This window comes from Phoxinus phoxinus (genome assembly GCF_949152265.1).
Source record: "Phoxinus phoxinus genome assembly, chromosome: 1".
NCBI lineage: Eukaryota > Metazoa > Chordata > Actinopteri > Cypriniformes > Leuciscidae > Phoxinus > Phoxinus phoxinus.
In genome coordinates, this window is record NC_136876.1 from 8,269,641 (window position 1) to 8,296,592 (window position 26,952).

The following is a 26,952-nucleotide window of genomic DNA, read 5'->3' on the forward strand; positions in this document are numbered from 1 at the left end:
CCACACATTAAATAATGGATGTAGTTTCACAGGGTTGACAAGGCAAACCCCTCAAATGTATTAATGACAAAACACTGATTAATGATTTCACATTCAATAAGTTCAGGTTCCAATGATATGCAACTATCATATTCTGATTTTACTGCTTAAAACATTATGTATGTTGTTGCAGAATAAATTCTATCATAGAGAGTGACGGGTCAACAGCCCAACTAAAGCAAACACTGATCTCTATAATGGTGGCATTATATTTTTACTAATAAAATATCAACATTTAAACCTCTGTTAATTCTCAAAAATAACTTCCGTAGAAGCATGGCAGAAATCAAATATATCTGGTTAGTAATAAGTGAAGCTGGTAATGATGTTTGTGGAGTTTGTAGACATCTAAGGCTGTGGCTGAAGTCAGTTGTAGTTCTTGTGTTCCTCTTTCCTTCATTGATTCAGGTGTTCATCACTAATGCTCAATCATCTCTTAATTAATCACTTAATTATCTCATTAACTTTAACACTTTTAACACTCTGTAGAATGGGACAATATGTACTTGAGCAATGTTGATTTAACATTGGGGATTTTGTTGTGTACCTGTAACGTTGTAATCATGAAGAGCTTGATTAGCTTGTTCAGGTGTGTTTGATTAGGGTTGGAGCTAAACTCTACAGGAAAGTGGATCTCGTGCTCCAGAGTTGAGGACCTATGTACAACACAGAGCCGTAGTTAACTGACAAGCTGAGCCATATCGCATTAATTATCGCAGGCGATACGTCCGCGATACTTATGCGATATTGCTCAGCTTGTCAGTTAATTACGGCTCTGTGTAGTAAATGCCACTACATCTGAAAGCAGGTGATGGCGATTTACTACTAATCAAGGAACCGGCTTTACCTACGAGATGCGCCTAACAATCTCATGCGATATATCGCCCAGCCCTAGTTCTGGTTTATTTCTTTGCTCTTGGCTGACATGCGGCATTGCTATGCAGAGGTGTAAAGTCCAGGTTCAGAAAGTAAAAGTCCTCCTCAGTATTTTGTTCCAATCACCTGGATTTGCTAATTCAGACAGAAGATAGAACTAATTAGTGAAATCAGCTGATTGAGTTTATAGGTGGAATAAACATATGGCAGGACTTTTACTCACTGACCCCTGGATTACCCACCTCCCATGATAGCAACAGACTCCAGACCAGATCCGCGGCAGACCCTACCCGTATCCGCTGATAAAGCAGCTTATCCGCCGCGGATCCGATCTGGACCCGTTTATGAAGCAGAGGATCTGTTCTGGACCCGTTTATTTAGTGGGTCATTTGGTCTGGAAACCTTTCAGATCCCTCATTCAAAACAAGTAATCTGGCCAAAACTAGCTACAGACTCTCTAGAAAAAGAAAAAAGTATGTCAACAGATTACAAGCAATATTATTAATTAAATTTAACAAATTAGAATTGAGTAATAATTAATCAAATCAATTCATTAAATGTTAACCATTTAAAATTTGTAAAAATTACAAAATATATGTTATTGCAGTAACAAATATTGTTATTATCAGTGTGTGTTTTAGTTGGGCTCTTCACCTTTAAATTATTAACTTTATGTTTTTTTTGGCTGCTGTACGTGAGTTAGAACAGCCAGATAATGAACAAATAGAAAAGGTGATCTGATGATATTGGTTGTGTTTTAACATCATCAATATTTCACAATCATTTGACCTGAATTACTGAGCTCATACAGAATCTAATTTATGAGTTAGATTATCTTTATTAATTAAATAGTTTTATTAATTTATTAATCACTGGCCTAGTAACACCATGATATTTTTAATTTGTGCAATTTAATCCAAATAATTTCTATTTTCCACCAATTAAAACTCATTCATGGCTCCCATCATGCATTGCTGCATGAATAAATAATGAGCTTATGATCGGAGGTGATCTGTTTGTCACCATTGCTGAGATTCCTAAATGTTGATGTCTGTGTGTGCCTAAAAATAATTATAAATATATATTTTTTTATAATTTATTTGACCATTTAGATTTCATTGAAAAGGCTAGAAATGTTACGCAGCTAGAATTAATAAAATAAACCCAACTCATAAATTGGACTCTTATGAGTTCAGTCATTCAGGTCAAATGATTGTGAAATAATGATTATGTTAAAACACAACCAATCAGATCACCTTTTCTCTTTGTTCATCTGGCTGTTATAACTCATGTACAGCAGTCAAATAAATCTTAAAGTTAATAATTGAAGGGTGAAGAGCCCAACTAAAACACACACTGATCTCCATAATGACTTTAATTATGGTTTTCTCCTTTAGTGATTCTGCTTGTTAACATCAGGTATCTTCAATGTTGGCAATAACATATATTTTGTGAATGTTACTAATTTTAAATGGTTAACATTTAATGAATTAATTTGATTAATTATTACTCAATTCTAATTTGTTCAATTTAATTAATAATATTGCTTGTAATCTGTTGCCTCATTTTTATTGATTAGATATCAATAAAATCTATGTATTCATTTTTAAAGTGCACTGTGCGAAGAATGATTCAGTGATGGCGACAGTTGCGGTCAGTTCGGTCAGCGAATCCGGCCAGCGTCTGTTGCGAGTTGACAGTGCGCTGTCCGAAGGCGGGGCATATTCTGTGCTCATCGCCGAACTGAGTCTGAGAGAACAGCGGACCTGGCGGCTTGAGGGCGGATCCGCCCCGGAGTCTATTGCTATCAGGGTCAGATTTGAAATATTTCTGTAGCTAGTTTTGGCCAGATTACTAGTTTTGAATGAGGGATCTGAAAGGTTTCCAGACCAAATGCGGATCTGGTCTGGATCCGCAATCCTTATCTGTTCCGGATTCGTTGCGCTGTGCAAGTGGACTCCGTTCCGGACCCGTTTTGTGGATCCGCCCGGAGTCTGTGGTACCTCCGCGGCGGATCCGTTCTGGAGTTAGTTTGCTATCTGGGTCTGATTAAGGCTGAGGTGACTCCATATTTATTATACACAGGTTTTTTTTAGCTCAGATAAGGCCCAGTTCTGGTTTATTTCTTTGCTCTTGGCTGACATGTGGCATTGCTATGGCCTGATTGTGGCCTAGATCTAGATCTGGGCCGGATCTGGGCCGAAATAATGTTGCTATGTGGGTGGTCTTCGAGGTCATTTTCACAGAGAAAGTAACTCACAGGATGTCCCCGATCGCCACCACCTGTTTGTCCACCACAGGGTCTTCAACAACACTGTGAAAAGATAATTAATTGTTTCAGCTGGACATTTAAGACCTAAAATAAACTGTCATTTTTGACAGATCAAATGAAATGAGAGAATAAGCTATTAGAAAACATTCAAATGAAGGCTGAAGACACACCTGTGGTCTTGAAGCACTTGCTGCTGGAGTTTAGAAAAAGGACCTCGAATGTAGTCCTGTCGATTCTCTACATGAACCCAAACAAAAACCTCTTTAACTGAAGCTTAATCACACTTGGTCTGCAGATGGTTTCTGTCCAAGAGCTCTACAATGGCACTGAATCTTACCTATATCAGTCAGCTCTATGTCCTCAAACGGCCCGTCCATCTTATAATGAAGAGTGGGAAAGAGGTCAAGATGTATCTGCTCCATTCATGTCACTGGCTACATGTGAACTAAAATCACAGTGTAGCAAAAGCAGTGCTATTTTAGTATTTTATATTTGATTAAATTATTCATCAATATCTAAACCTCTATTGATTCTCAATAAGAATTGCCATAGACGTCTAACATACATAAAGTCAATCTGGTTAGTAATAAGTGAAGCTGGTAATGCTGTTTGTGGAGTTGTTTAATCCTCCTCTGCTGAGATCTTCAAAGATTTAATGTTTTTAATCTTCAGTTGATTTCATCTAAGTCTGTGGCTGAAGTCTTTGGCTTTTTCCTGTTATTCTTCTTCCTCTTTCCTTTAGTGATTCTGCTTGGAGGACGCTGCACTCCTTTTACTTATGAAAGGGAGAAATTGCAACTCCCAATGTATCTAATAAGCTCAATCTTCTACATAAAAGAGCCAATCATTGATTAGTAAAGTCCTTGTGTCACTGCAGCTCCTGTTAGAAGCTCCGGTTGCTAAAGAAACCGACAGTGTTTCAGACTGCGCATTGGCTGGTCTAGCATAAAAAAACAATGCTATTTAAAATTAAGAAACAAGCTCTATGACACTTTTATGAGACTATGGAGAGCAGATTTCATTGATCTTTTCAAATATGAAATTTAATCGTAAGTTTAGTTTTGGAGAATGTTTCCCCATCCAAAGAGATAGGAGCTGCATGTGGATGCCTGAGAGGTGTTACAAAGATGGCCACAGAGTGAAATTACTGGTCTTAAATGATTAGATCACCTCAAAATGAAAATTCCCTAATAATTTACTCACCCCAATGCCATCCCAGATGTTCATGTCTTTCTTTCTTCAGTGGAAAAGAAATTAAGTTTTTTGAGGAAAACATTTCTGAATTTTCCTCCACACAATGGACTTCAATCGCAACCAACATGTTAAAGGCCAAATCAATGCAGTTCAAAGGGCTTTGAAGTGCTTCTAAGTCTCGACACGATCCCAGCCGAGGAATAAGAGTCTTATCTAGCGAAACGATTAGTCATTTAAAAAAATAAATAAATAAATAAAAAATAAAGATATATATACTTTTTAACCACAAATGCCCATCTTATACCATCTCCGAAATGCGCTACGTATTACGCCATAATGATGGAAAGGTCACGAATTTTTTTTTTTTTTTATAATAATAAATTAAAACAAAGATGTCGGACGATTTTGAAGTTGGAGTAGAAAATTAGATTAATTTGTGCCCTTCCCTACCTTTTTGAACCAGAGTAGACAGACAAATAACTTAGACAGATGACCTTCCCAACGTGATTACGTAATGCCTGGCATTACCAGACCAGCACAAGATGAACAATTGTGGTTAAAAAGCATTTACTTTTTTTTTTTTTAAATGACTGATCGTTCCGCTAGATAAGACCCTATTCCTCAGCTGGGATCGTGCAGAGCCCTTTGAAGCATTTTAAAGTCCTTTGAAACTGCATTGATTTGGACTTCAACATGTTGGTTGCGATTGAAGTCCATTGTGTGGAGAAAAATCCTGAAATGTTTTCCCCCCCAAATTTTTTTTATTTTCCACTGAAGAAAGAAAGACATGAACATCTTGGATGGCATTGGGGTGAGTAAATTATTAGGACATTTTAATTTTAAGGTTAACTTATCATTTAAAAGGACTTTGGTTAAAGTTAACCCTCTGGGGTCGACAAACGTGCCGGCGCGTTTTGCTGGATTTTCTTTACATAGTAGCAAAATACACTTAAAATACTCTTGTCATTTATGGTCATACAGATAAAAGAAATATGAAAAAAATTATCTTGAAAAGGTTTGCTTTTGTATGTGTCCACTTACAATCAAAACAAACCATTGAGAATAGAAAGAAAAAAAATTCTCAAAAAATAAATAAACAGGGTAAGCTTTTTGCCTCTCCTCTCAAGTTTTGGTCGACTAAGTCTTTTCTCGTCGACTAACGGTTTGTTGAATATTAGGGGGCATCCTTAATATATATTCATACACATACTAGTTGAGCTAGACCATTGCAGCTTACTAAAGAGTAATGAAATATAAACAAGGAACAATTGAATAAGTTAATAAGGGTTAATAAATAATACACTTGTTTATTAAGTTAAGAACAAATCTCACCATATCCTGCTGGATCTTCACTCTGACTTGATTGGATCTTCGTCTGGAATGTTGTATTCGCTCCTCTAGGGAAGGGGAGGGATTTCGGGACTGTTCCTCCAGAAGGTTCTGCACAGTGAGGACAGCAAATGTCATTTATGATGGGTTTAAATTTGTCATGACAACACGCACATATTAGAGGAACGCTAAACTCATACCTGTAGCTCTGTCTCCTCCTGCTCCAGCATCTTTCTAAGGATTTCTAAGGCATGTTTTGGCACCTTGGGGTCCTGAAAATGATGTAAAACCATGTTAAATTGATGAAGGAATTTACTAATGTAAAGGGCCCTATAAGATCTCCAAATTCAATGTGATTTGTTTTCTAATTTAATATTTCTGTATTCTGTTTTAATGGTTTCACTGAATTTCAAAAGGCAAGGCAAGTTTATTTATATACCACATTTCATACACAATGGTAATCAGTGCTTTACATAAAATTAATTAAAGTAATCAAAATAAGTACAGGCAATTGCGAACTCTGATTTCATTTGGTGAATTTAAACATCGTATGAAAGTGTTAGAAATAGATGCCATAAATTGTTGTCACTGTTTTTAAAATACCTAAATCACTTTATACCTATGGTAGGTATAAATTGTATTTTTAAGTAGTCTGATGTTGATGTGGTTTGTGTATGTATCTTGAGGATCTTGTTAAATGTTTCTTGTTGTTGTATATGCTTGGTGATCATATTTATGCATTGTTAGTATGCTGCCATTTTGGCCAGGTCTCTCTTGCAAAAGAGGTTTTAAATCTCAATGCGATCATCTGGTTAAATAAAGGTAAATAAATAAAATGCATAGGAATTAAAAATAGCATGCATAAAAATAAAACATTTTACAATAAAAAAGAGGATACATAAAGTACCACAATACTCATTCAGTAAATGCACATCTAAACAGACGTCTGGATTTGAATGTGGCTCCTGTTGGAGCACATCAGATCTCTTCTGGAAGCTAGTTCCAGTTACGTGTAGCATAACAGCTGAAATCACACGGGAGTAAGCCCTTAGTATTTCTAACATGATTTCTGACATAATCCCAATGATCTAAGTGGTCTGTTAGAATTCATATGCTGAATCCTGATGCCGGCGTGTAACTTTTTTTTCTTCTTTAAAACAACAGTTAAAATAATATAAATAAATAAAATAAAACAAACTTTTTAATTTTGAACCGAGCACCATTCAGACAAACAGATATCAAGAATTAGCATATAAATCTCAACAATGGTGACATGCCTAATGCTGCAATGAATACTGGGAGCCACCATAGTACAAAACGCATGGCTCATGTCACCATTGCTGATATTTATATGCTAATTATTGGTGTCTGTGTGTGACTTAGAGTATGGACACTCCAAACTAACACCAAAGTCAAATCAAATCAAGACAAGACAACTCAAATTAAGCCAATTCAAGTTACCTTCATTTATATAGCGCTTTAAAACAATACAGATGTTTCAAAGCAGGTTCACTCTGATGATAGGACATTTAAATAACATATTTGTTTGGCTTTACAGCAGCTCTAGAATCAAGTAATTGTTCAGCCAAAGTTTTGATTGATTCACTTCCTTTGTTAAGATCATTGGTTGTTAACTTAGGACTTAAGCATCAGGATTCCATGACACTGTTTTAACTGAAAACAGAAAACTTTTGCACAACAGTGTTTTGTGGCTCAAGAACGCAAACTTTGAAATAGGTTCCAAGGTGCAAGTTTTTGAAAATTTTGAAAAAAGTTATCTCCGTGTAAATCTCAAAAACATGAATATGTGAAAAAGCTGACTGCGTGCACATGCATATTACGTCTTTAGTCTATAGGTATGTGCATTTGAATATATATGCGTGCAGGTGCATAGTCTTTCTTTACAAATTGACATCACCAAATGACTTGTACGGCCAGCTTAAAGGGTTAGTTCACCCAAAAATGAAAATTCAGTCAGTAATTACTCACTCTCATGTTGTTCCAACCATGTAAGTCTTTCGTTCATCTTCGGATCACAAATTAAGATATTTTTGATGAAATCTGAAGGCAGTCTCACTCCTCCATAGGCTGTCAGAGGGATCCAAACTCGCCGGCCCAGAATAGTTATTAAAACATCGTTACAATAGTCCAAGTGACTACAGTGGCTCTGCATTAAGTTTATCATGCGACGTCAATACTTTATGTGCGGAAAAACAACAAAAATAACGACTTTATTCCACTATTCATTTCCTTCTCTCTGGGCCTCGAGTTAGATCACGTAGTGTTTTAGCGCTGCGCGTCTGTGTTGCACGTCACCACATAGACTCACTATTGGCCGACGCTGGTCATGTGTATGATTATTTTTGTTGTTTTTCCACACATAAAGTATTGACGTCGCATGATAAACTTAATGCAGAGCCACTGTAGTCACTTGGACTATTGTAACGATGTTTTAATAACTATTCTGGGCCGGCGAGTTTGGATCCCTCTGACAGCCTATGGAGGAGTGAGACTGCCTTCAGATTTCATCAAAAATATCTTAATTTGTGATCCGATGATGAACGAAAGACTTACATGGTTGGAACAACATGAGGGTGAGTAATTACTGACTGAATTTTCATTTTTGGGTGAACTAACCCTTTAATACAGAATGTTCAGTCTTTTCCATGGATCCACTTCTTGCGTTGTTTTTCCCTCTTCACGATGACTCGCTTGCTTTAGTCCTCAGTTGTAAGTCACTTTGGACAAAGGCGTCTGCTAAATGACTAAATGTAATAAAAGGCAGCTTAAAGGTTTTTGGTACGTATCAAAGATTAATTAATGATATTAGGAAGAGGATCTATGACATCTGGAAGCATCTCTTTCAATAGCTTAGTCTTCAGTAGCTTCTCGTCTGGCTCTCAACGAAGGCGGTCACATATTCTCTCCCTCTCCTCCCCTTACCTTCCCTGCTTCGCTCCTCTCTTAGTGAGAATTAACAGAGGTTTAGATGTTGATATTTGTTTAATTTGAAGTGGTACCATTGTGGTGATCAGTGTTTGCTTTAGTTGTGCTCTTGGTCCCCTTTCCTTTTGCTTTTCTTTGACTGCTTTAACTGTGTGTTTGAAACACAATTGTAGTTGCAGAGAAAGCCAAAGAAAAGAGGTGTTATCAGCTCTATGTTAGTGGTGACATAATCATCACAAAATGGACACCAAATATTGTATTTAAAGTTTTGTGTTTATATTTAGCATTCATAACCACCAACCTTGTGGGGCTGCAATATTGTTGCCAGTAGCATACAAATTATCACTTGTTTGAAGGTAGAAAAAAAGCATGTACACATGATGGTTTGAGCAAATTTATAAGGTACCCATCATGCATTGCAGCATGAAGCTTTTTTTATTGTCACCATTGTTGTGAATCATATGCAAAATATTGATGTCTGTGTGTGACTAAATCATACACTTGCCCAAAACATGTGCACATGCTTTTTGTACACCTTCAAATAAGTGATAATTTAAACACCTGATCTTATTTATTATTTGCTTTCTCTGCCACAATAATTGTGTTTAACTAACACACAACCAATCAAAGAAACGCTAAAGTAAAAGGAAAGGGGACCAAGAGCCCAACTAAAGCAAACACTGATCACCACAATGGTGACACTTCAAATTAAACAAATATCAACATCTAAACCTCTGTTAATTCTCACTAAGATCATCTGACAGCAATATTCAAAGTGATTATGTCTAAATGAGACCATAAATGATGTTGAAAATATCTCCACAATGGCCACATCTGAACTAGTTTTTAACCTTGTTCGAAGGTTCGGTGAACGTCTAAATCGGACGTGCAGAACACGTCAAAAAAAGACGTCATAACTTTCAGTCTGGCTCCTCAGTGGACGTCTTTTCAACATCCGACTTTTGTGACAAAGACGTTGAAAAGACGTGTTTTGGACATCATTTTGCTTAGTGGGAACTTTGAGAGACTCTCTCTGCACTGCTCTCCAAACTAAGAAATCATGGATTTGATCAACTGGTCTCTCAACGCAATTGACACCATCTTCTCGACGAGAAGCTTGGGTTCGGGGGAACCTGACTGCCCTGCCGGAACGTTCACAGCTTTATCACGTTTATCTGCTTTCGGCCCCCCTCAACCAGCACTGGCTTCGGCCAAGGCTGATGTTGGAACAACAACTCCCCGGAAGAGCACTGCAGTGAGCCGCTCTTGCGTTCATTCCCCCATTTCTCACAGACACCTGCTGATTGTTGACTCTGTTTGGGACCTAATCAAGGTTGTCTCCATGGCAACTTGCTGTGTTAACGCTATGACATCCTGCGGACTGAGGCACCGAGATTTGGGTGCCAGGCGGAGCGAATCTCCAGGCCTACACATACACAAACTCTTACATATATATAGATATTTTTTCCTCACCTATCCTCATGTCATGCTGTATTATTTTCCTCAATCCCCTGTCTTCCTGTCCCGTCTACCCCATTGTCATATTGTATGTATGTTTGTATGGACAGGTTGATGGCTAATTTCGCTGGTACTTGTGACTAAGTGACAATAAAGGCTACTACTAGTCGGTATGTCATTTTTCAAGTCAAGTCAAGTCAGGAATATTTGTATAGCGCTTTTCACAATACAGATTGTATCAAAGCAGCTTCACAGTATTAAATTAAAATAATATTTTTCTACACTAAGATTATATAAAATCTACACTAAAATTACATACAATTAGAACAGATTTCTGTCAGTGCCATCTTGACTTCTTTAATCCCAGTTTTGCTATTATTCTCGTTCTTCGAATCGTTTACTAAACTGAACAGCCAATCAGAGTGACTCTACATGCTGAATCAACCCAAAAAAGACTGTGGCGTCCGACGACTAGTCAACGGTGTGGAACACACCAGAAAAACGAAGTTGGTCGGTGCTAAAAAAAAAACTGACGTTGCCCGGCTGTGTCTAAAACAGAAATAGAGAAAGTAACAGGGTTACTGTTAAACATTAAGAAAGTTACTGTTATCATAGCAGGGACCCGACACATATCACAGAGAGCTGGTATCAGTTGTTTCTGGTTGACCTACAGCAGATCGAGGAGGGTGCGGGCCCTGGCATCGTGGCAGCGGCTGGAGAACTATCACAGGAGGAGAGGGAGTGCAAGCTGGGCCCACAGGCTTTGGTGGTTGTGGGGCTCGCCGTTTTTTGGTTGATATCTGCGGGCTTGCAGCAACAGACTGGGAGAGTTTGGTTCCAGCACACACCACTTCCTCCATTTTCTCTGAGCTCGAAAGCGTGGATGCTTTAGAGAGGGATGGCGTGTGTGGTGAGAGGGGCTGTGGCTCTGGTGTTACTGGAGGCTTTAATATTTTGTTCTGGTTTGCCTGGCTGTTTTACTGAAAGTTATCCTTGGGTGTTGATTCTTCGAGAATTTATACTACACCTGTCTTTGGTGAGCCCTGTTGTGGCTGCATGGTGAAAAAAAAAAAAAATAATATATATATAATACAAATAAAATTAAACTTGGACAAAAGGCTGTTAACATTGGCTCAGTCAATAATATGTTGAGCCAATGGAAAAATGTAGTTTACCAAACCATGTTATTGAATATTATATATATATAAAAAATAAAAATAAAATAAACAAGGAAAAAATACTGTACCTCCAAGAAGTCTTCTGCATAACTAGATGTCTTGATGTGGTGAAGAAAATATTTAGAAGCGGCAATGCATATAGGTAAAAACCTACAAATAAAACGAAGAAAAAAAACATTCATTACAAAGTTCCCCCATCTGTGTAGTGACAGAACAGAAGTTAATATAATGAGGATGAGACTGTCAATCGATATGAATTTTGCTTCATCGCTTATAGTGTGGTTTGTAAATATATGCAGCTTTCAGGATACTGACTGTTATTTACACAAACAGTTGAATGGGGGAAATAAGAAAATCAAGAGCTTGGCAATGCAGAAAGAGGTTGACAACTGTGTTCAGCGGTCACATGGTGAATGGCGCACATTTCTCTTCTTTCCTTCAGTGATTCTGCTTGTTAACTGGCTTATTGAATCTTATTGAGATTCACAGGCTGATTATTGATGTCAAGTGTGTTTAAATAAATAAACAGGTTCAAAGTCATTTTTTTTTTATCTGAAAAACTATTTGTTAGAAATATTTTTCATTATACAGTGTATGCTGAAAACCACATCAGAGAGCTGCTGTAATCAACAATGTATACATAAGTTTAGTGACTCAGGTCAAATGATGATTATATTTAATCCAACATCACCTGATCACATATATCTTATATCTTTGTTTATCTAGCTGTTATAACTCATTCAGCAGCCAAACAAAATCTAAAGTTAATAGTTTAAACACCACCATGTCTTGAAATTATCCAATGCCATGTCTAATGATCTGCTAAAGTGAAAACTAGGCATATTAACTCAGTATCACACAGCCATCACGGATTCGGGATCTAAAACTTTTATAAAATTTTGTCCATGAAGCAACCAACATCATATATCTAAAATAAATGAATAAGCTTTGTTATGGTCTCCACATAATTACTGACAAGACCCTCTCAGCTAGTTCTTGAAAACTCTTTCCCATCAGCTCTTTTGTAAATAATCTCCTTTCCTCAGGGTGTTTCCTGGCAAAGTTGTATCAAGTTATGGAAACTTGTCACAGTGAAAAACAAGCCACCCAAAGAATGCAGTTTGTGGTAATCAGGCATGGAGGAGCTCACATTTGTTATCAGTATTTGCTTTATTTGTGTTCTTGGCCCTTGACTTTATAGCATTAGGTTTTCTCTGGCTGCTGTAACTGTGAGTTTATAAAACACATTTATTGTGGCAAGAAAAATTGGGTGTTTTCGGCTGTTGTGATGATGCCATAATCATCTTGGATATGTTTGATTCCCTGATCTCATCCTGTATAAAAGCTTTGAATTTCTGGGTATTTAGAGATGAAAATTGCTTTTGCCAATTCAACAATACTTTCTTGCTACAGATCAGACATTTTCTAATTTTTGATTACAAAATGTATTTAATATTTTTTTTAATTTAATCATTAATTTTCATTTAATGTAAAATACATTAAATGAAACATAATTTTAGATACACACGCAGACATCAAGAGTCAAGTATAAAACCAGCATGTATGAAGTATTTCACCATTGTTGAGATGCGTATGCTGATTCTTGATGTCTGTGTGTCTAAGACTAAAAAATCCAACAATGTATTTTTAAATAATTCAGAACATCTCATCTGTTGCAAGAAAGTATTTACAGTGAATATAATCTATTGATAAATAACCACTTTTGATCAGAGGTAAAAATTAATCAACTATTCTCCTTCTAATTATGCTGAAAACTACTTCGCCTGATTATTTTTTAATTTCTGGCTTTCTTTGCAACAAATTATATATTTTGGTAAACACTGTTACAAAAAAAAAAACCAGAAAATCACGTAAAAGCCCTTCTCTTCTGCTGAGATATTGAGAGATTTATTGTCTTCTTTTATTTGCAGATGATTTCAGGCTGTGTGGCTTAAAGGATTAGTTCACTTTTAAAATGAAAATTCTGTCATCATATACTCACCCTTAAGTTGTTTCAAACCTGTATGAATTTCTTTCCTCTGCTGAACACAAAGGAAGATATTTAGAAGAATGTCAGTAACCAGACAGTTTTTGGTTCTACCTAGCCGGCTCAACCTATAAGCGAACTAAGCGGCTGCTTAGGGCCCCGCCGCCACTAGGGGGCCCCCAAACTATGGTCCGACCATAGACCCTGCTGCGACCGTGACCTGTACTCGACGTACATTTGCATCACATGTTTAACGCAGCGGTAGAGTTACTCACGGGACACTGCAATTTTTCGCTATCACAAAAGTGTATTTGCATTTGTTTTAAAGCCTTGCCGTTTAAACATTTAATTTGCGTGCTGTTCTGACATGCGTTTTTTTCTGAGCGCTTAGTCGCGTACATAGCGAGCTCGCCTCAGTTCAAGCGGCAAGTGAAGTAAACCAATCCACTCTAACTCTTCTCGACTCTGCTCTTCTTTACTATTAGTAAATAAACCCGAACTTACCGAAATGTATAGGCCTATGCCTCGGATCAATCAATGTTTTTCAACCGCGGTAAGAAGTCAATAAAACAGGTCGGCTAGAACAATGTCACATAAGTTACATTTGCATCAGGAAAGCAATTTAATGACCATTTATAGGCTGGAAAAATTAGCTATAGAGTTTTGTTAAATATGTCCACTAGGCTACATTTTATATTTTTACTTGTATCATTAAAATGTTATAAAGTTTTTATTATAATAAAGAACGCATTATATTTCATTTAAGTTGTTATTTTTAAAATTTAATAAAAATAGCCTAGGGCTCTCTATGTTTACAGCATTAGTGATTTATTTTTTAACATTTACTGTAACTAATAATTATCCAAATGAATCGATATTGAATCAATATGTCAAGCAATAATAAATACAGTAGCCTAACCTGCCAGTAATTGTAACCATGCAGCTAAACATTGTAACATTGTCAGTAAACTTAATAAAAAATAAGTTACCAAATGTTTTGACAATCACAACTTATTGTGATGCAAGTTTTTTTTTTCTTCACATACATACCCCATCACAATGGGGTCCATCAACTGTTTGGTTACACATATTTGTCAAAATATTTTATTTTGTGTTCAGCAGAAGAAGAAAAAAATTATACATGGACAGTGATGACAGAATTTTCATGGGTGAACTACCCCTTTAATGTTAATACATTTATTATTGTTATCTTGTTACAGGTCCATCTGATCTGTTGTATATGAAAATAATTATGTATTATTTTAAGTTTTTAATTTAAAATGGTCCGTTTTGTAATAATTATTATTTTTTTATATAAAATAAACTGTTTTTCTAAAGTTGGGTTTGATACTGTTACAATGTAAAACCGTAAACTGTAAAAAAAAAGAAAAAGAAAAAAAGAAGGGAAAAACATGCCAGACATTGATGTAAGCAACACTACAACTAATACAATTGATAATGAATGTCTTTTTGTCTGCTAATAATCAAGCATTGACAATAGTCAATCATATTGATGGCACCATGGGCCCCCAAATAAAATTCTGCTTAGGGCCCCATAAAGGCTTGAGCCGGCTCTGGGAACCAAAACATTTTTGGTTACTGACATTCTTCTAAATATCTTCCTTTGTGTTCAGCAGAGGAAAGAAATTCATACAGGTTTGAAACAACTTAAGGGTGAGTATATGATGACAGAATTTTCACTTTAAAAGTGAACTAATCCTTTAAGTCAGTTGTAGTTGTTGTGTTTCATTTTCTGAGAGTGCAAGCATTGACACATTAACAACTTATTTAACATTGTTTTTGATGGTTGCTTGCCACCTGGGACCCTAATGTCTTCATGATTACTAGACAGATACAGGCAGGAGAGTGTATCAGGGTTGAGCTAAACTCAACAGAGCTGTGGCCCTCCAGGACCGAGTTTACCCATCCCTGATACTATAGTATTTTTGAACCACACATCCCCAGTGAATTCATCGTCGGAGCCCATTGACTCGGTATCAAAACTCTAGCCGCATAACATACAGATAAAATGTCACGCACTGTGCAAAGCAACATCTGAAACCTGCCTAATTCACTGACTTGTCATGTTGCTGAAATAATATACTAGCAAATCTTATCTAGCATTACATGTCGCTAGAATAATTACTTGCACACTGTAACGTTAGTTACTGTTATATTATCTTACTAGCTATTTATAACTTATAGAAAGAGTGCAACGTTATATTACATGTTATATTATACGTTATTACGTTATATTATATAAGTTACATTACATGTATTGCAAAATACATAATGATTTGAGGACCAAGTTTGAAGTCAAAGTATGGGCAGGCCATAGTCAATTGTTGATGTCCCTACCAGTGAATGTGCCATAACTGTTTATTCGCCGTCATCGGTCCTGCTTACTAGCCTGCGCGTTCACGGAGGAGCTGTGGAGGGAGGGCTGTAGCGCAGCAGAGAGCAAGGGGGAGTGACCTGTAAGTTGTGCTTGTTCAAATTCTCAGGCTAAGTCAATATTTTCTAAAAACTCCCTACTGCAGCTTTAATTATGTGATACAAGGACAGTGCTGCTATAATCAACAAAGTAAACTTAACTCAGAAATTAGGCTCTAAAATAAGATCAGGTCAAACAAATTATGTTAAAACTAGGGCTGTATTCCAACATATTCCAAAACTTTCTGAAAATACAGTATGAGAATTACCTGCACATTTACTAGAATTTTTTTTTTTTTGTCCTCGCATTCTGTCTTGTGGTACTCTCTCAGTGACATACCTGAATGAAAGGCTCATTTTGCAGGTCATTGTCTTCTCAGGTGTGAATCATAGCATTATTCATGACCATCCACGCCCCCACGCATATTGCCTTTCCAAACAAAAAGTGTCTTACAAAATTTAAATCTATGTATTGTTTTATGTGAATGATTAGGCATGATCATTTTCAGAGCATTTTGAAGCAAACACTTTAGGCGACAACTTCCATTACTGTGGACACATATTTAGTATGTGGCCTTATTTCAGAAACTTTAATTTTATGTTTTTTAAATAACCATACTCACATATTATGGTAGCCCTGTTTGTGATAAATAGAGTGTAATTACATTTTTGCCCACTGTAAAAATAAATATTTATGTTTTACGGCATTTAACTAAAGTTTACGTTAAAAAATTGACAGCTGGTTGCAAGCGATTTACCGTAAAAAAATATGGTAGTAATATTTTAGGTTTTATGGCAGTGATTTGAAGATTACGGTAATAAACTGGCATCTGTGGTTGCCAGTACTTTACCGTAAAAAATACAGTAAAAATATTTTAGTTTTTATGCCATCATCAATATGTAGCCAATATCACCTGACTTATTTTCTCTCTAATTTTCTTGCATTAGCTATCCTGTCTGATAACCAATGAGTTACAGCAGTCAGTAATAAACTAATCTTAGAAAGTAAAATAAATTTCTAAAATTAGAAAGCCCAAATAAAGCAAATACGGATCACCATCATGGCGAAACAATAAATCATCAACATCTAAACCTCTGTTCATTCTCAAACAGAACTGTAGATGACAGAAATAAAGTCAGTCTGGTTAGTAAGTGAAGCTGGTAATGCTGTTTGTGGAGTTGTTTATTCCTCCTCTGCTGAGATCTTCACAGATTTAATGTCTTCTTTTCTCTTCAGTGGATTTCATCTAAGGCTGTGTCTGAAGTCAGTTGTAGTTCTTGTGTTTCTGCTCGTCCCTTTTTTTATTCTGATCTTGTTGTTTCTCTAAATTGACATTCCCAGAATTCCCTGGGTGACACTTCACATTTGATGTTATTTAATTTAAAGGAACCGTATGTAAGATTGTGGCCAAAACTGGTACTGCAATCACTTTTAAATTTTACATTTTAAACCTCTTTTAAAAAAACATTTTCAATGAGTAAGCTAATCTTTCTAATCTTTATCTGCAGATGATGAGCTATGCAATAATTGTTGTGGAAATTGACTGTAATATTAATTTAATAATAAAAACAGCATAATAATAATTATAATAATTGTATTAATTGAAATGCCAAATCTTTGTTAATTGCCTGTTATTTTACAACCTCCGTCCAGTAACATTTGCAATCTATTGAAGTACATATTTGCAAAACCCCCCTGATCATGTGGGCTGCAGTATGCCTTAATCCGCCCCTGCCTAATACTAACACCAAACTACAAATCTCATAGCAGCATAATCATGTAAACAACATTAAATGCAAACACAGATACAGGCGTTTGTCTTTACATTCGTGAGAACATGCATTAATTATCTGAGTACTTACAGTGTGATGCACGCATGCACAATTGAAAACTCCTCCGATTTGGACTAATACAGTGTACTTTAAAAACTTTCCCCTTTTTCGAACATTTTCTCACTATCATCCGCCTGCTCTCTTTTCCGCCACGTCACAAACTCCAGTGGAAAGTTTGAGAATATTTAGTTCTGAAAAAAAACAAATCCCTGACACACGTCCACAAATATCTGAGCACTAGAACAGCAACTGGTAACACTCTGTACTACAGTGATCCGTGTAAAAAGAGCTCTTACTCACTTCTCTCTGTTTCTCCAAAACAATCAAGATAGAAAGGAAAGCGGTTGTTTATGGATGGCCACACCAAGATCATGCTTTTATATCCTTCCTTTTTTTTCTGTCCTCCTGCCAAAAACGTCCTCATCGTTCCCCTTGTGAATAAAATATGCACTATAGTGTACTTTTATAAAGTGTATTTATTACACAAATAATATACGTTAAAAGAATACACTTAAGTGTGAATTAAATGCATGTTTTCGGCGCACTTAATGCACATTATATGTAATTGATTTCAAATGTATGCAATAAATTGATATTAACAGTGATTTTTTGAAACAATTTAATTGGGACTTTAATACAACTTTATTTCTCCACGATCAGCTCCCTGCGGTGAGCCGGTGTCTTTCCCTGGGCAGAGTTCGCTCTGCCGTCACTGTCCGATGTAGTCTCCCCCTTCTCAGGCTGGAGCCACCCCAGTGACATCCCATATGTTGTACTGGCCCTAAGCCAGCCAGTCCACATGTTACCTCCCTTGAGGATGTGGCTTCCACAGCGTTCCTCTCCTCTGGAATGGCACACTTTCCCAGTGTTATCCAAGAGTTCCACTGTGTGGGTTACACGGAACAGCAGTTCGAACTCTCTCTACGCAGGCCTTACGGCCCAGCCAGTTGGGGGTCTGAGAATCTTGCGTAGGGCGCTGGATGTGGCAGCAACCATAGTGTGTTCCATACACTGTTAACTTGCTGTAAAAAAAAAAGGCCAAGTCCTGACAATATCATACCATTTTCCATTAAAACAGTAATATACCGTAGAAAACAAAAATAGCCTACAGGAATACTGTGGAGGTGGACCCCCACCTGTTTTACGGGCCTCCGCCTTCTTTCTACATTTAAATTACATTAAATACTAAATTACATGGCGTCAGTAACAAGTTTAGTAAGTTTAGAAAATATTACCTTGCTGGAGAATGTTTTTGTGTTTCATTTTGACTTGGCTCACACTTCATCTGGCTCCAGAAGGATTACACCTGATAAAACAAGGGGCCAGTTGTTCAAAACATTTAATCTGGATAAAAATTATCCGGATTTGGAAATTCCATTTTTTCCTATTCAGGATCAGGTAATCCGTCTTACTTTATGCCGGTTTTTCAAAGCAACATTGGACTGGATCACCCTGATCCGTATTCACAGGTTTCAGATTCACTGATTCTTGATGTCTGTGTGTGCCTCAAAGAAATTTTATTTATTTATTTATCAGAACCATTTTTAAGAAATCATTTGGACCAATGTATATCATCATTGGTTCTTATGATGTAGATTCAATGTGATTCTATAATCAGTAATATTAATTTAAATCAGAGACTGGGCTCTGAATAAGTTCAGTGATTCAGGTCAAATGATGATTATGTTAAGACATGACAACAAACACCTGATCACCTTTTATTTTTATCCATCAATCTGTCTGTTATAATTCAATCACAACAGAAAAACAAAATCTAAAGTTAATTGTGTAAGTGTCAACTGGCCAACTAAAGCAAATGAAGTGAATTCATTTGCTTCCAACTAACCCAGATAGCCATTGGACGCTGTAACGGAACAGGGCCGCAACCGCAAAACGATAGAGCCGGGTCTGGCCCGCATTAGCCTCACGGACTCGTTCCTGAGTCCAAACGCACATCGGGCCGAAGCCGTTTCTGGTCTGTTTTTAGGGGTTGTTGCGGATATGTGCCAGCGCCGATCCAGCCCCGCCTGATGATCCCGTTACAGATGCGTTACGGGTGCGTGAAACGATTCCGCCTACCGGAGCTGTGCCGGATGTGTTACGAATCCGCTTAAATCACCACTGGATTGTCCTTTTGCCTTATTTTTGGCATTTTTGTCAGTTAGGGTATCATAGTAACGTAATCTATGTCTGTGGAATGTCCAGAAAAAAACATTTTCACTACAAGGCCTTGGCTATAAATAAAAAGCTTGACTTGACTTGATAAAGGCTAGTTTCAGTTGGAGCAATGCATAGGCATAGTCTATAGCTTAAATAAATCGTTTTAATGATTAAAACGCATACTAAAACAACGTGAACAAAGTTAACAAACACAGAATTAATGACCACGAATTCATAGATTTAATTATAAAAAACACAACAAAGTAATGAACAAAGTCAACAATTAAAACAGAACACAGACACAGTCAACAACAAACAGAATTAATAGATTAAAAAAACGCACAGGCTATTAACACAACGTGAAAAAAAAAACATGCACTTCACTAAAGTTAGGTGGGTGCTGTCTCTGGCACGTTGCATTTCTGCTACGGCAACGTTGCTGCCTACGTTAGCCTAATTATAATCAACACCTGCAAGTGTACACTTTGAAGAGTAAAAATGACAGAAGGTTTCGTTAATTCAACTTTATTAAAACTGCATATGGTAATCAAATTGCACTTCCAAAAGTCATACATTTGTGCAAAAAAAAAAAATCCACAATCCAGAGGAGCAAAGAAACGAATGAGACTGAATCGGACAAATCAAATGAAAAACGAAAACAGTGCGAGCGAGGCTACATTGGTCACATTAAATTAAAGTTGTAGGTTGTGTTTGATAGCTGCGCAATACTCACGTATCTGCTCGATGATGAATGAGAACACGATGAGCCCAACAGGTGGTTGGAATTTAAAAGGCTGATTTTCGCGCTTCAGGGCAGTGACGGTGATGAGTGACGAGTACATTATGTAGTCCAGTGGTTGTCCAGACACCCTCGGCACAACCTTAAGCAATGGCCCTGAACGGTGGTTTAATGTCAACATTGTGACAACGCTGTAACAACCTTCACCACACAACGTAGTTAAAGCATCCTTTTGGCCATGTTGTTAAAACGTTGTTAGAAGGTTGGGTATGTTGTGCCAACGAGTGTGTTTGCTGGGGTGGCAGCTGTTGCTGCTCCTGCTGCTGACGCGCCAGTCTCTCCTGGCGCCCTCCTCTCCTGTCCGCCGAAAGGGCAAACCACCTTAAAGCATGCCTCCATATTTCAGCTTCTGTTGCAGTTGCTGTCTGCACCTGGAAAACAGCATTACTGATTAGGTTGAATGAGAAATTTGGATCAGTGCTAGGCCTACATGACGACAAAACAGGCAGACGTATATTGCATTTGCTCAAAATGAAGATAGGCCCATCCTTCTAATTCGGCCTACTTTAACGGTTTGTGCATTAGTTGATGGAGCTGTAATAAAATAATAGCCTAATAATCCTGCATTTATTAGCTTCTTAATTCATGTAAAGACATATGTTTAGTTGCGTTTGTCTCGTAGCTCAGAATGAGGAAGTATACACAGACAGCGTCATTGCAGAAGGACAGCCTTATGGTCACGTTGGTTCACGTGAGATGATTGACAGATTTAGAAACTAATCATATCGCGCTGATGTCATAGTTTACTCGAATCAAGAAGAGTAGAGTCATCGCTAGCTATGTTAGCTGTTTTTAGCTCTCTTGATCGCATATTTCAATAGTAAATGAATAGAAATTAACTGCATTATGAAATATTTTTCAAACATGTCATAATAATTCATTATTTCTCCAAATGTGCGCACCATTGGACTAATAGCCCTCGCGGATCGTGGATATTGTATGTAACGTTATACGAACAGAAATAAACCGGAGATGAGATGAATGGCTGCTGTATGAGTGATGATTTCTATTCAAAATAACCAACGTTACAGATTAATTATTTTGCACTCCTGGCATAAATTAAGAAATTAATGTCACTGCAAACCAGTTGAATTATAAACAGTGGTCAAATATCGAATCTGGAGTTTTAAACCTTGCTAATAAAGCTAATATTGTCCAGATTAAGTAAGAGTGTGATGTTTTAACTAGTAATGAAATACGACATAATTTAGCAGCTAAAGCTAATAAAGTGACGTCCGAGACCAAAACCGGGGACATAATCCCAAAATTTTGGAAAAAACGGGGACTTTTTTAGTTTGACTGTCAATCTGATTGAAATACATACACGTTTTATTTTCAAAAAACAGTATGTAGTTTTTTCTGTATTTTCCCGGAGGAAACCAAAACGGGGACTGTCTGAAACCGGGGACGTCTGGACATCCTAAGCAAGATAACGTTACCTTATAAAATTCAGCACATTAGCGCAAATATATGCCATGATATTGTCACGGGGTGACAAATAATCCCCGGAACTATTCCGCACCAGGGAAGTGTTTTCCTGCCGGGGCACTTTTAGTGTAACACTATCCCCGGGCCGGTGTGTGTGTCTGTCGTCATGACAACTAAACGGCAGATTGGCAACAGGTGTGGGGACTTCACTCTGAGTGTCTGATTGAGGCCACGCCAGCATTTTGAGAGGATAAAACACAAGGGGAAGAGAAGGTTGGGTGTTGTTCCTCCTCCGTTGATCTGGAGTGTTCTCTCTCCGTGTGGGCTTATTGTTTCTTTGTCTTCCCCCGTCGATCTGGTGTGGTTCTCTCCCGTTGGGAAATGTTGTAGAGTGTTGCAGCTGAAGGATCATCGTGAAAGAAGAGGAGTGTTGCTTGTGGGACCCGAGGGCAGTTTTGAAGAGTGGAATTCGTCGCCTGGACTGGAAAAGAGTGAGATGAGTGATTGACAAATTGAATCTCATAAACGCATGTTTTCTACACTAAATTGGATACTGGTTTGGAGTGCTCGGATCACGTTGTATACATCGCACTGAGTGAAATATACTGATTCCTTGTCGATCTCTTGCCTCCTCCTTGACCATTGGAAACAGCGAAGTGAAGCCCGCTTGTAGTGGTGAGGAAATTATTCACCACATCTGTCCCAACTCTAACTATCATCGGCTCTTCAGATCGAGACCTCTGGGTGAGTGTTGGCCTTATTTTGCACTTGAAGAGTGGATTTGTAGTGCTGGAATTGACGTTTCCCATCACGTTGCATGATTGGAGTTGGACTGTCGTGTGTGTGTGGAAGATTTATCTTTTATCGCCATGCACTCCCCATGTGTCATGCTGGTCTACCGTTCATCATAAGAGCCTAGTAAGATCGATTGTAGTCACCTGTTGGATGTCAGAAGGAAAAGCCCCCGTGTGCACACTACACGTGAGAACTGTTTACCTCTGCTTAAAGTATTTTAATCTGTCTGTCCCAGTGAAAGCCCCGCTCAGCTTGTGACTCTGTCTCCTGTCACCTATGTGAGAGCTGTTCACCTCTACTTGAAGTGTTGATTCTGTCTGATCCAGTGAAAGCCCCGCTCAGCTTGTGACTCTGTCCCCTGCAGCACACGTGAGAACTGTTTACCTCTGCTTGAAGTTTTTATGCTGTCTGTCCCAGTGAAAGCCCTGCTCAGCTTGTGACTCTGTCTCCTGCCACCCATGTGAGAGCTGTTCACCTCTATTTGAAGTGTTGATTCCGTCTGTTCCAGTGAAAGCCCGCTCAGCTTGTGACTCTGTCCCTGCAACATACTGGAAGCCCCGCTCAGTTTGCGACTAGAGTCTGTTGCAGCCCTGAAACCCACCTGTATGGTACGAAGTATCTGTCCCCTGCAACCCATGTGAGAGCTGTTCACCTCTATTTGAAGTGTTGATTCTGTCTGTGCCAGTGCGAGCCCGCTCGGCTTGTGACTCTGTCCCTGCAACACACGTGAGAACGTTTTACCTCTGCTTGAAGTTTTTATGCTGTCTGTCCCAGTGAAAGCCCTGCTCAGCTTGTGACTCTGTCTCCTGCCATCCATGTGAGAACTGTTTACCTCTATGTGAAGTGTTGATTCCGTCTGTTCCAGTGGAAGCCCCGCTCAGTTTGCGACTTGAGTCTGTTGCAGCCCTGAAACCCACATGTTCAGTACTTACCACTGTGAGTTTGGCACCAGCGCCAGAAGGAAGTGAGCCCCGACCGTCTACTCACCTGGGATACCCACCTGTTCCTCACTCACCACTGTGAGTCTGGCACCAGCGCCTGAAGGAAGTGAGCCCCGACCGTCTACTCCCCTGGGATACCCACCGGTTCGTCACTCACCACTGTGAGTCTGGCACCAGCGCCAGAAGGAAGTGAGCCCTGTCCTACCTACTCACCTGCGATACCTACCTGTCCATAACTTACCACGGTGTTGCCTTGGATTCCTGGGAAGAGGAAGGAAGAGGATTTTAGATAGGATTTTCAAATTGCTTTTAGACATTAAATAAAGTTGTTATTCTTTTATTCCTGTCTCCTGCCTCCTCCTTTGACGCGCTCCTCAGGGTGATCCTGGTCCAGGGGTGGGTGCAGTCTGGCTTGGCCCACCTCGACCTGTGACAGATTTGGCGTAGTCGGCAGGATTCACCTTGAGTTGAGCGATCAGAGGTTGAGATGGCGGAGGAGGAAGCGCCTGGGGCTCGTCAACCTGTCATGCCGATTTTCATGGGTGCCCCATGGGCCCCGAGGTACGGAGGCCCGGGGTCCGAAGTAAGTCTGTCCCTGTGGAAGACCCAGGTGGAATACCTGGCGGGGCTTCAGGGTCTGAGTGCTCTGCAGAAGGTCCAGTTCGTTTTGAACTCTCTGGAGGGGGAGGCGAGAAGAGAAGTTCAGGCAGCACCAGAAGCCAACCGTGCGACGGTCCAGGCTATTTTCGATTTTCTTACGGGGCAGTATGGAGATACCACTCCGGTAGCTGCTCTGAGGACGAAGTTTTTCAATTCTCGCCAGGGTCCCCGGCAATCTGTTCGGGCATTCGCCTTGCAACTGCGGGAGCAGTTTTCCAGACTCACGGGACGGCAGGACCATGGCCTGGGGGAAGGAGAGGTGTTGCTGCGAGATCAATTCCTGTTGGGGCTGCGAGAGGGTCCCGTACGTCAGAGCCTGCGGGTGCAGCTTCGGAGAGGACCAGATATGACTTTCGAAGAGCTGAGGCAAGAAGCCCTGGCTCTTGAGCGCGACCAGGCGGAGCATGTGGAAACCCCCAGCTGTTTGGCTACCAATGTCGTTGAATCCCCCTTGGCCATTACGGCACCCGATTGGAAGCAGGTCCTCCGGGAAGAACTGAAGCGAGAGGTTCAGGAACAAATGTCCGAGTTGTCCAAGTCTGTCATGGAAGAGCTTCGTCGAGAGCGCCTGCAGCCACCTTTTCACTCTCGGGAACGGGCTTACTCCGACGGGAATCACCCTTCCGAACGCCGTCCTTCCCGGTCAGTGGGCTCCCGATTCCAGTGGGACGAACATGGGTGGCCCATTTGTAATGGCTGTGGAGAGTCGGGGCATTACTTTCGCCAATGCTCTGCCCGACGGGCATCACAAGGGGGTTTTTAGAGTCTCCGGCCACTGTGGGTCAAGCGGTCGGGACCCCTGTATTAGACCCCTCTTCTTCCACATCCCCCCAGAGTCTCCTGATAGGCCGCTGCCCAGTGGTGGTGGCCCAAGTTAATGGTCAGGAGATACATTGTCTCTTGGACACAGGCTCCCAAGTGTTGGTCCGCAAGAAGACGGGTTCCTGGAGGTTTTGTGTGGATTACCGCCGGTTGAACCTGGTAACCAAGAAGGATGCTTTCCCGTTGCCGCGGGTTGAAGATTCTCTTACGAGCCTCACTCAAGCTGCCTGGTACTCCACCCTCGACCTGACCAGCGGCTATTGGCAGGTGCAAATGGACGAGCGTGACCGGGAGAAGACAGCATTTACCACCCCTTTCGGTCTCTATGAGTGGGACCGGATGCCGTTCGGCCTCTGCAACGCTCCAGCCACGTTCCAGCGGCTGATGCAGCGTTGTTTGGGCAGCCAAGTGATGGATACCACCCTCGTCTACCTTGACGACATCATCACTTACTCCCCCGATTTCAAGTCCCACCTGGAACATCTTGGGCAAGTCTTCCGCTCCCTAGAGCGCTATGGGCTGAAGTTACAGCCCGACAAGTGCCAGCTCTTCCGTAAAGAGGTCAAGTTTCTGGGGCACGTGGTCAGTGCGGCAGGGATCTCCGTTGACCCAGAAAAAGTGAGGGCGGTGCAAGAGTGGACCGCTCCCCAGACGGTGCGCCAAGTTCGGTCATTCCTGGGCTTCGTGGGCTACTATAGGCGCTTCATTAAGGACTTCTCCAAAATCGCCAAACCCATTAACCAGCTGTTGGGAGGCACGGGTCGAGCACGGGGTCGAGGGTCCCCTTCCATCCAATGGGACCCAGCCTGTGAAGCCGCTTTCCAGCAGCTCAAACAGGAACTCTTACAGGCCCCGATATTGGCCTATGCCGACTTCACTCAACCATTCATCCTGTACACCGATGCTAGCCAGCTAGGGTTGGGAGCCGTCTTGGCGCAGAAACAACAAGGAGAGGAGAAAGTAATCGCCTATGCAAGCTGAAGCTTACACCCCGCAGAGAAGAATGACTCGAATTATAGCTCCTTTAAACTCGAGCTACTGGCCATGAAGTGGGCGCTGGGTGAAAAATTCAAAGACTACTTGTGGGGAGCCAAGGTACGGGTTGTCACGGATAATAACCCGCTGGTGCATCTACAAACGGCCAAACTAGGGGCAGTGGAGCAACGCTGGGTGGCGCAACTGGCCAACTTTGATTATCAGATCCAATACCGGCCAGGAAGAGAGCACACCAACGCTGACGTGTTATCCAGGTTACCGGGTGAAGGATCGGCAGACCATACACCGGCCCCGGGACTGGGGTCCGACGAGGGATTAATGGTGGGAGTTGTGGAAGCACCAGGGCAGACGCCTGAGGACCCCCCTCCGTGTTGGGGGTGGGACCCACAACGCTGGAGACTGTGGCAGGGCGAGGATGGAGATGTGCTGCAGGTACGGACATGGTTGGAGCAGAAGATCTGGCCCGAGGGGGAGGAACGTCGAACTCAGACCCGAAGTGTGCGAGGCCTGCTGGGACAGAGGGAAAGGCTCTATTTGAGGGATGAGGTGCTCTGTAGGACGCTTCAGGACCCAGGCCGAGGAGAGGAGGTCTGTCAGATCGTGGTCCCCGAAGGTCGATGGCAGGCTTTACTGGAGGCGTACCATGCTAGGATGGGACATCAAGGGCAGGAGAGGACATTGGCTTTGTTGAGGCGACATTTCTACTGGCCCGGGATGGAGGGTACCACCAGGACTTACCTTCAGAGATGCCCACGTTGCACCTTGTTCAAGTCCAGGAGAGAGAAACGGGCACCGCTGGTCCCGAT

The 26,952-nt window shown here is 40.2% G+C and overlaps 2 protein-coding genes across 2 annotated transcripts in view; both read right to left on the reverse strand.

Annotated features, from left to right (window-relative positions):
- The window catches only part of LOC307002802 (uncharacterized protein), a gene marked incomplete at its 3' end in the record, with an annotated part of 35,339 nt that extends 17,452 nt beyond the window's left edge, over nt 1-17,887 (reverse strand). The window contains exons 1-8 of the mRNA XM_079620730.1: nt 17,576-17,887; nt 11,361-11,442; nt 10,786-11,166; nt 5,911-5,982; nt 5,714-5,821; nt 3,525-3,564; nt 3,358-3,424; nt 3,176-3,229 (exon numbers count right to left, since the gene is read on the reverse strand). Coding sequence (XP_079476856.1) covers nt 3,176-3,229; nt 3,358-3,424; nt 3,525-3,564; nt 5,714-5,821; nt 5,911-5,982; nt 10,786-10,974 — 530 coding nt within the window. The 5' untranslated portion in view covers nt 10,975-11,166; nt 11,361-11,442; nt 17,576-17,887. The remainder of the gene's footprint in view (nt 1-3,175; nt 3,230-3,357; nt 3,425-3,524; nt 3,565-5,713; nt 5,822-5,910; nt 5,983-10,785; nt 11,167-11,360; nt 11,443-17,575) is intronic.
- LOC307000642 (uncharacterized protein) overlaps nt 1-26,952 on the reverse strand; it is a 395,066-nt gene that overhangs the window by 290,738 nt on the left and 77,376 nt on the right. The gene's annotated exons all lie outside the window — the stretch shown is intronic.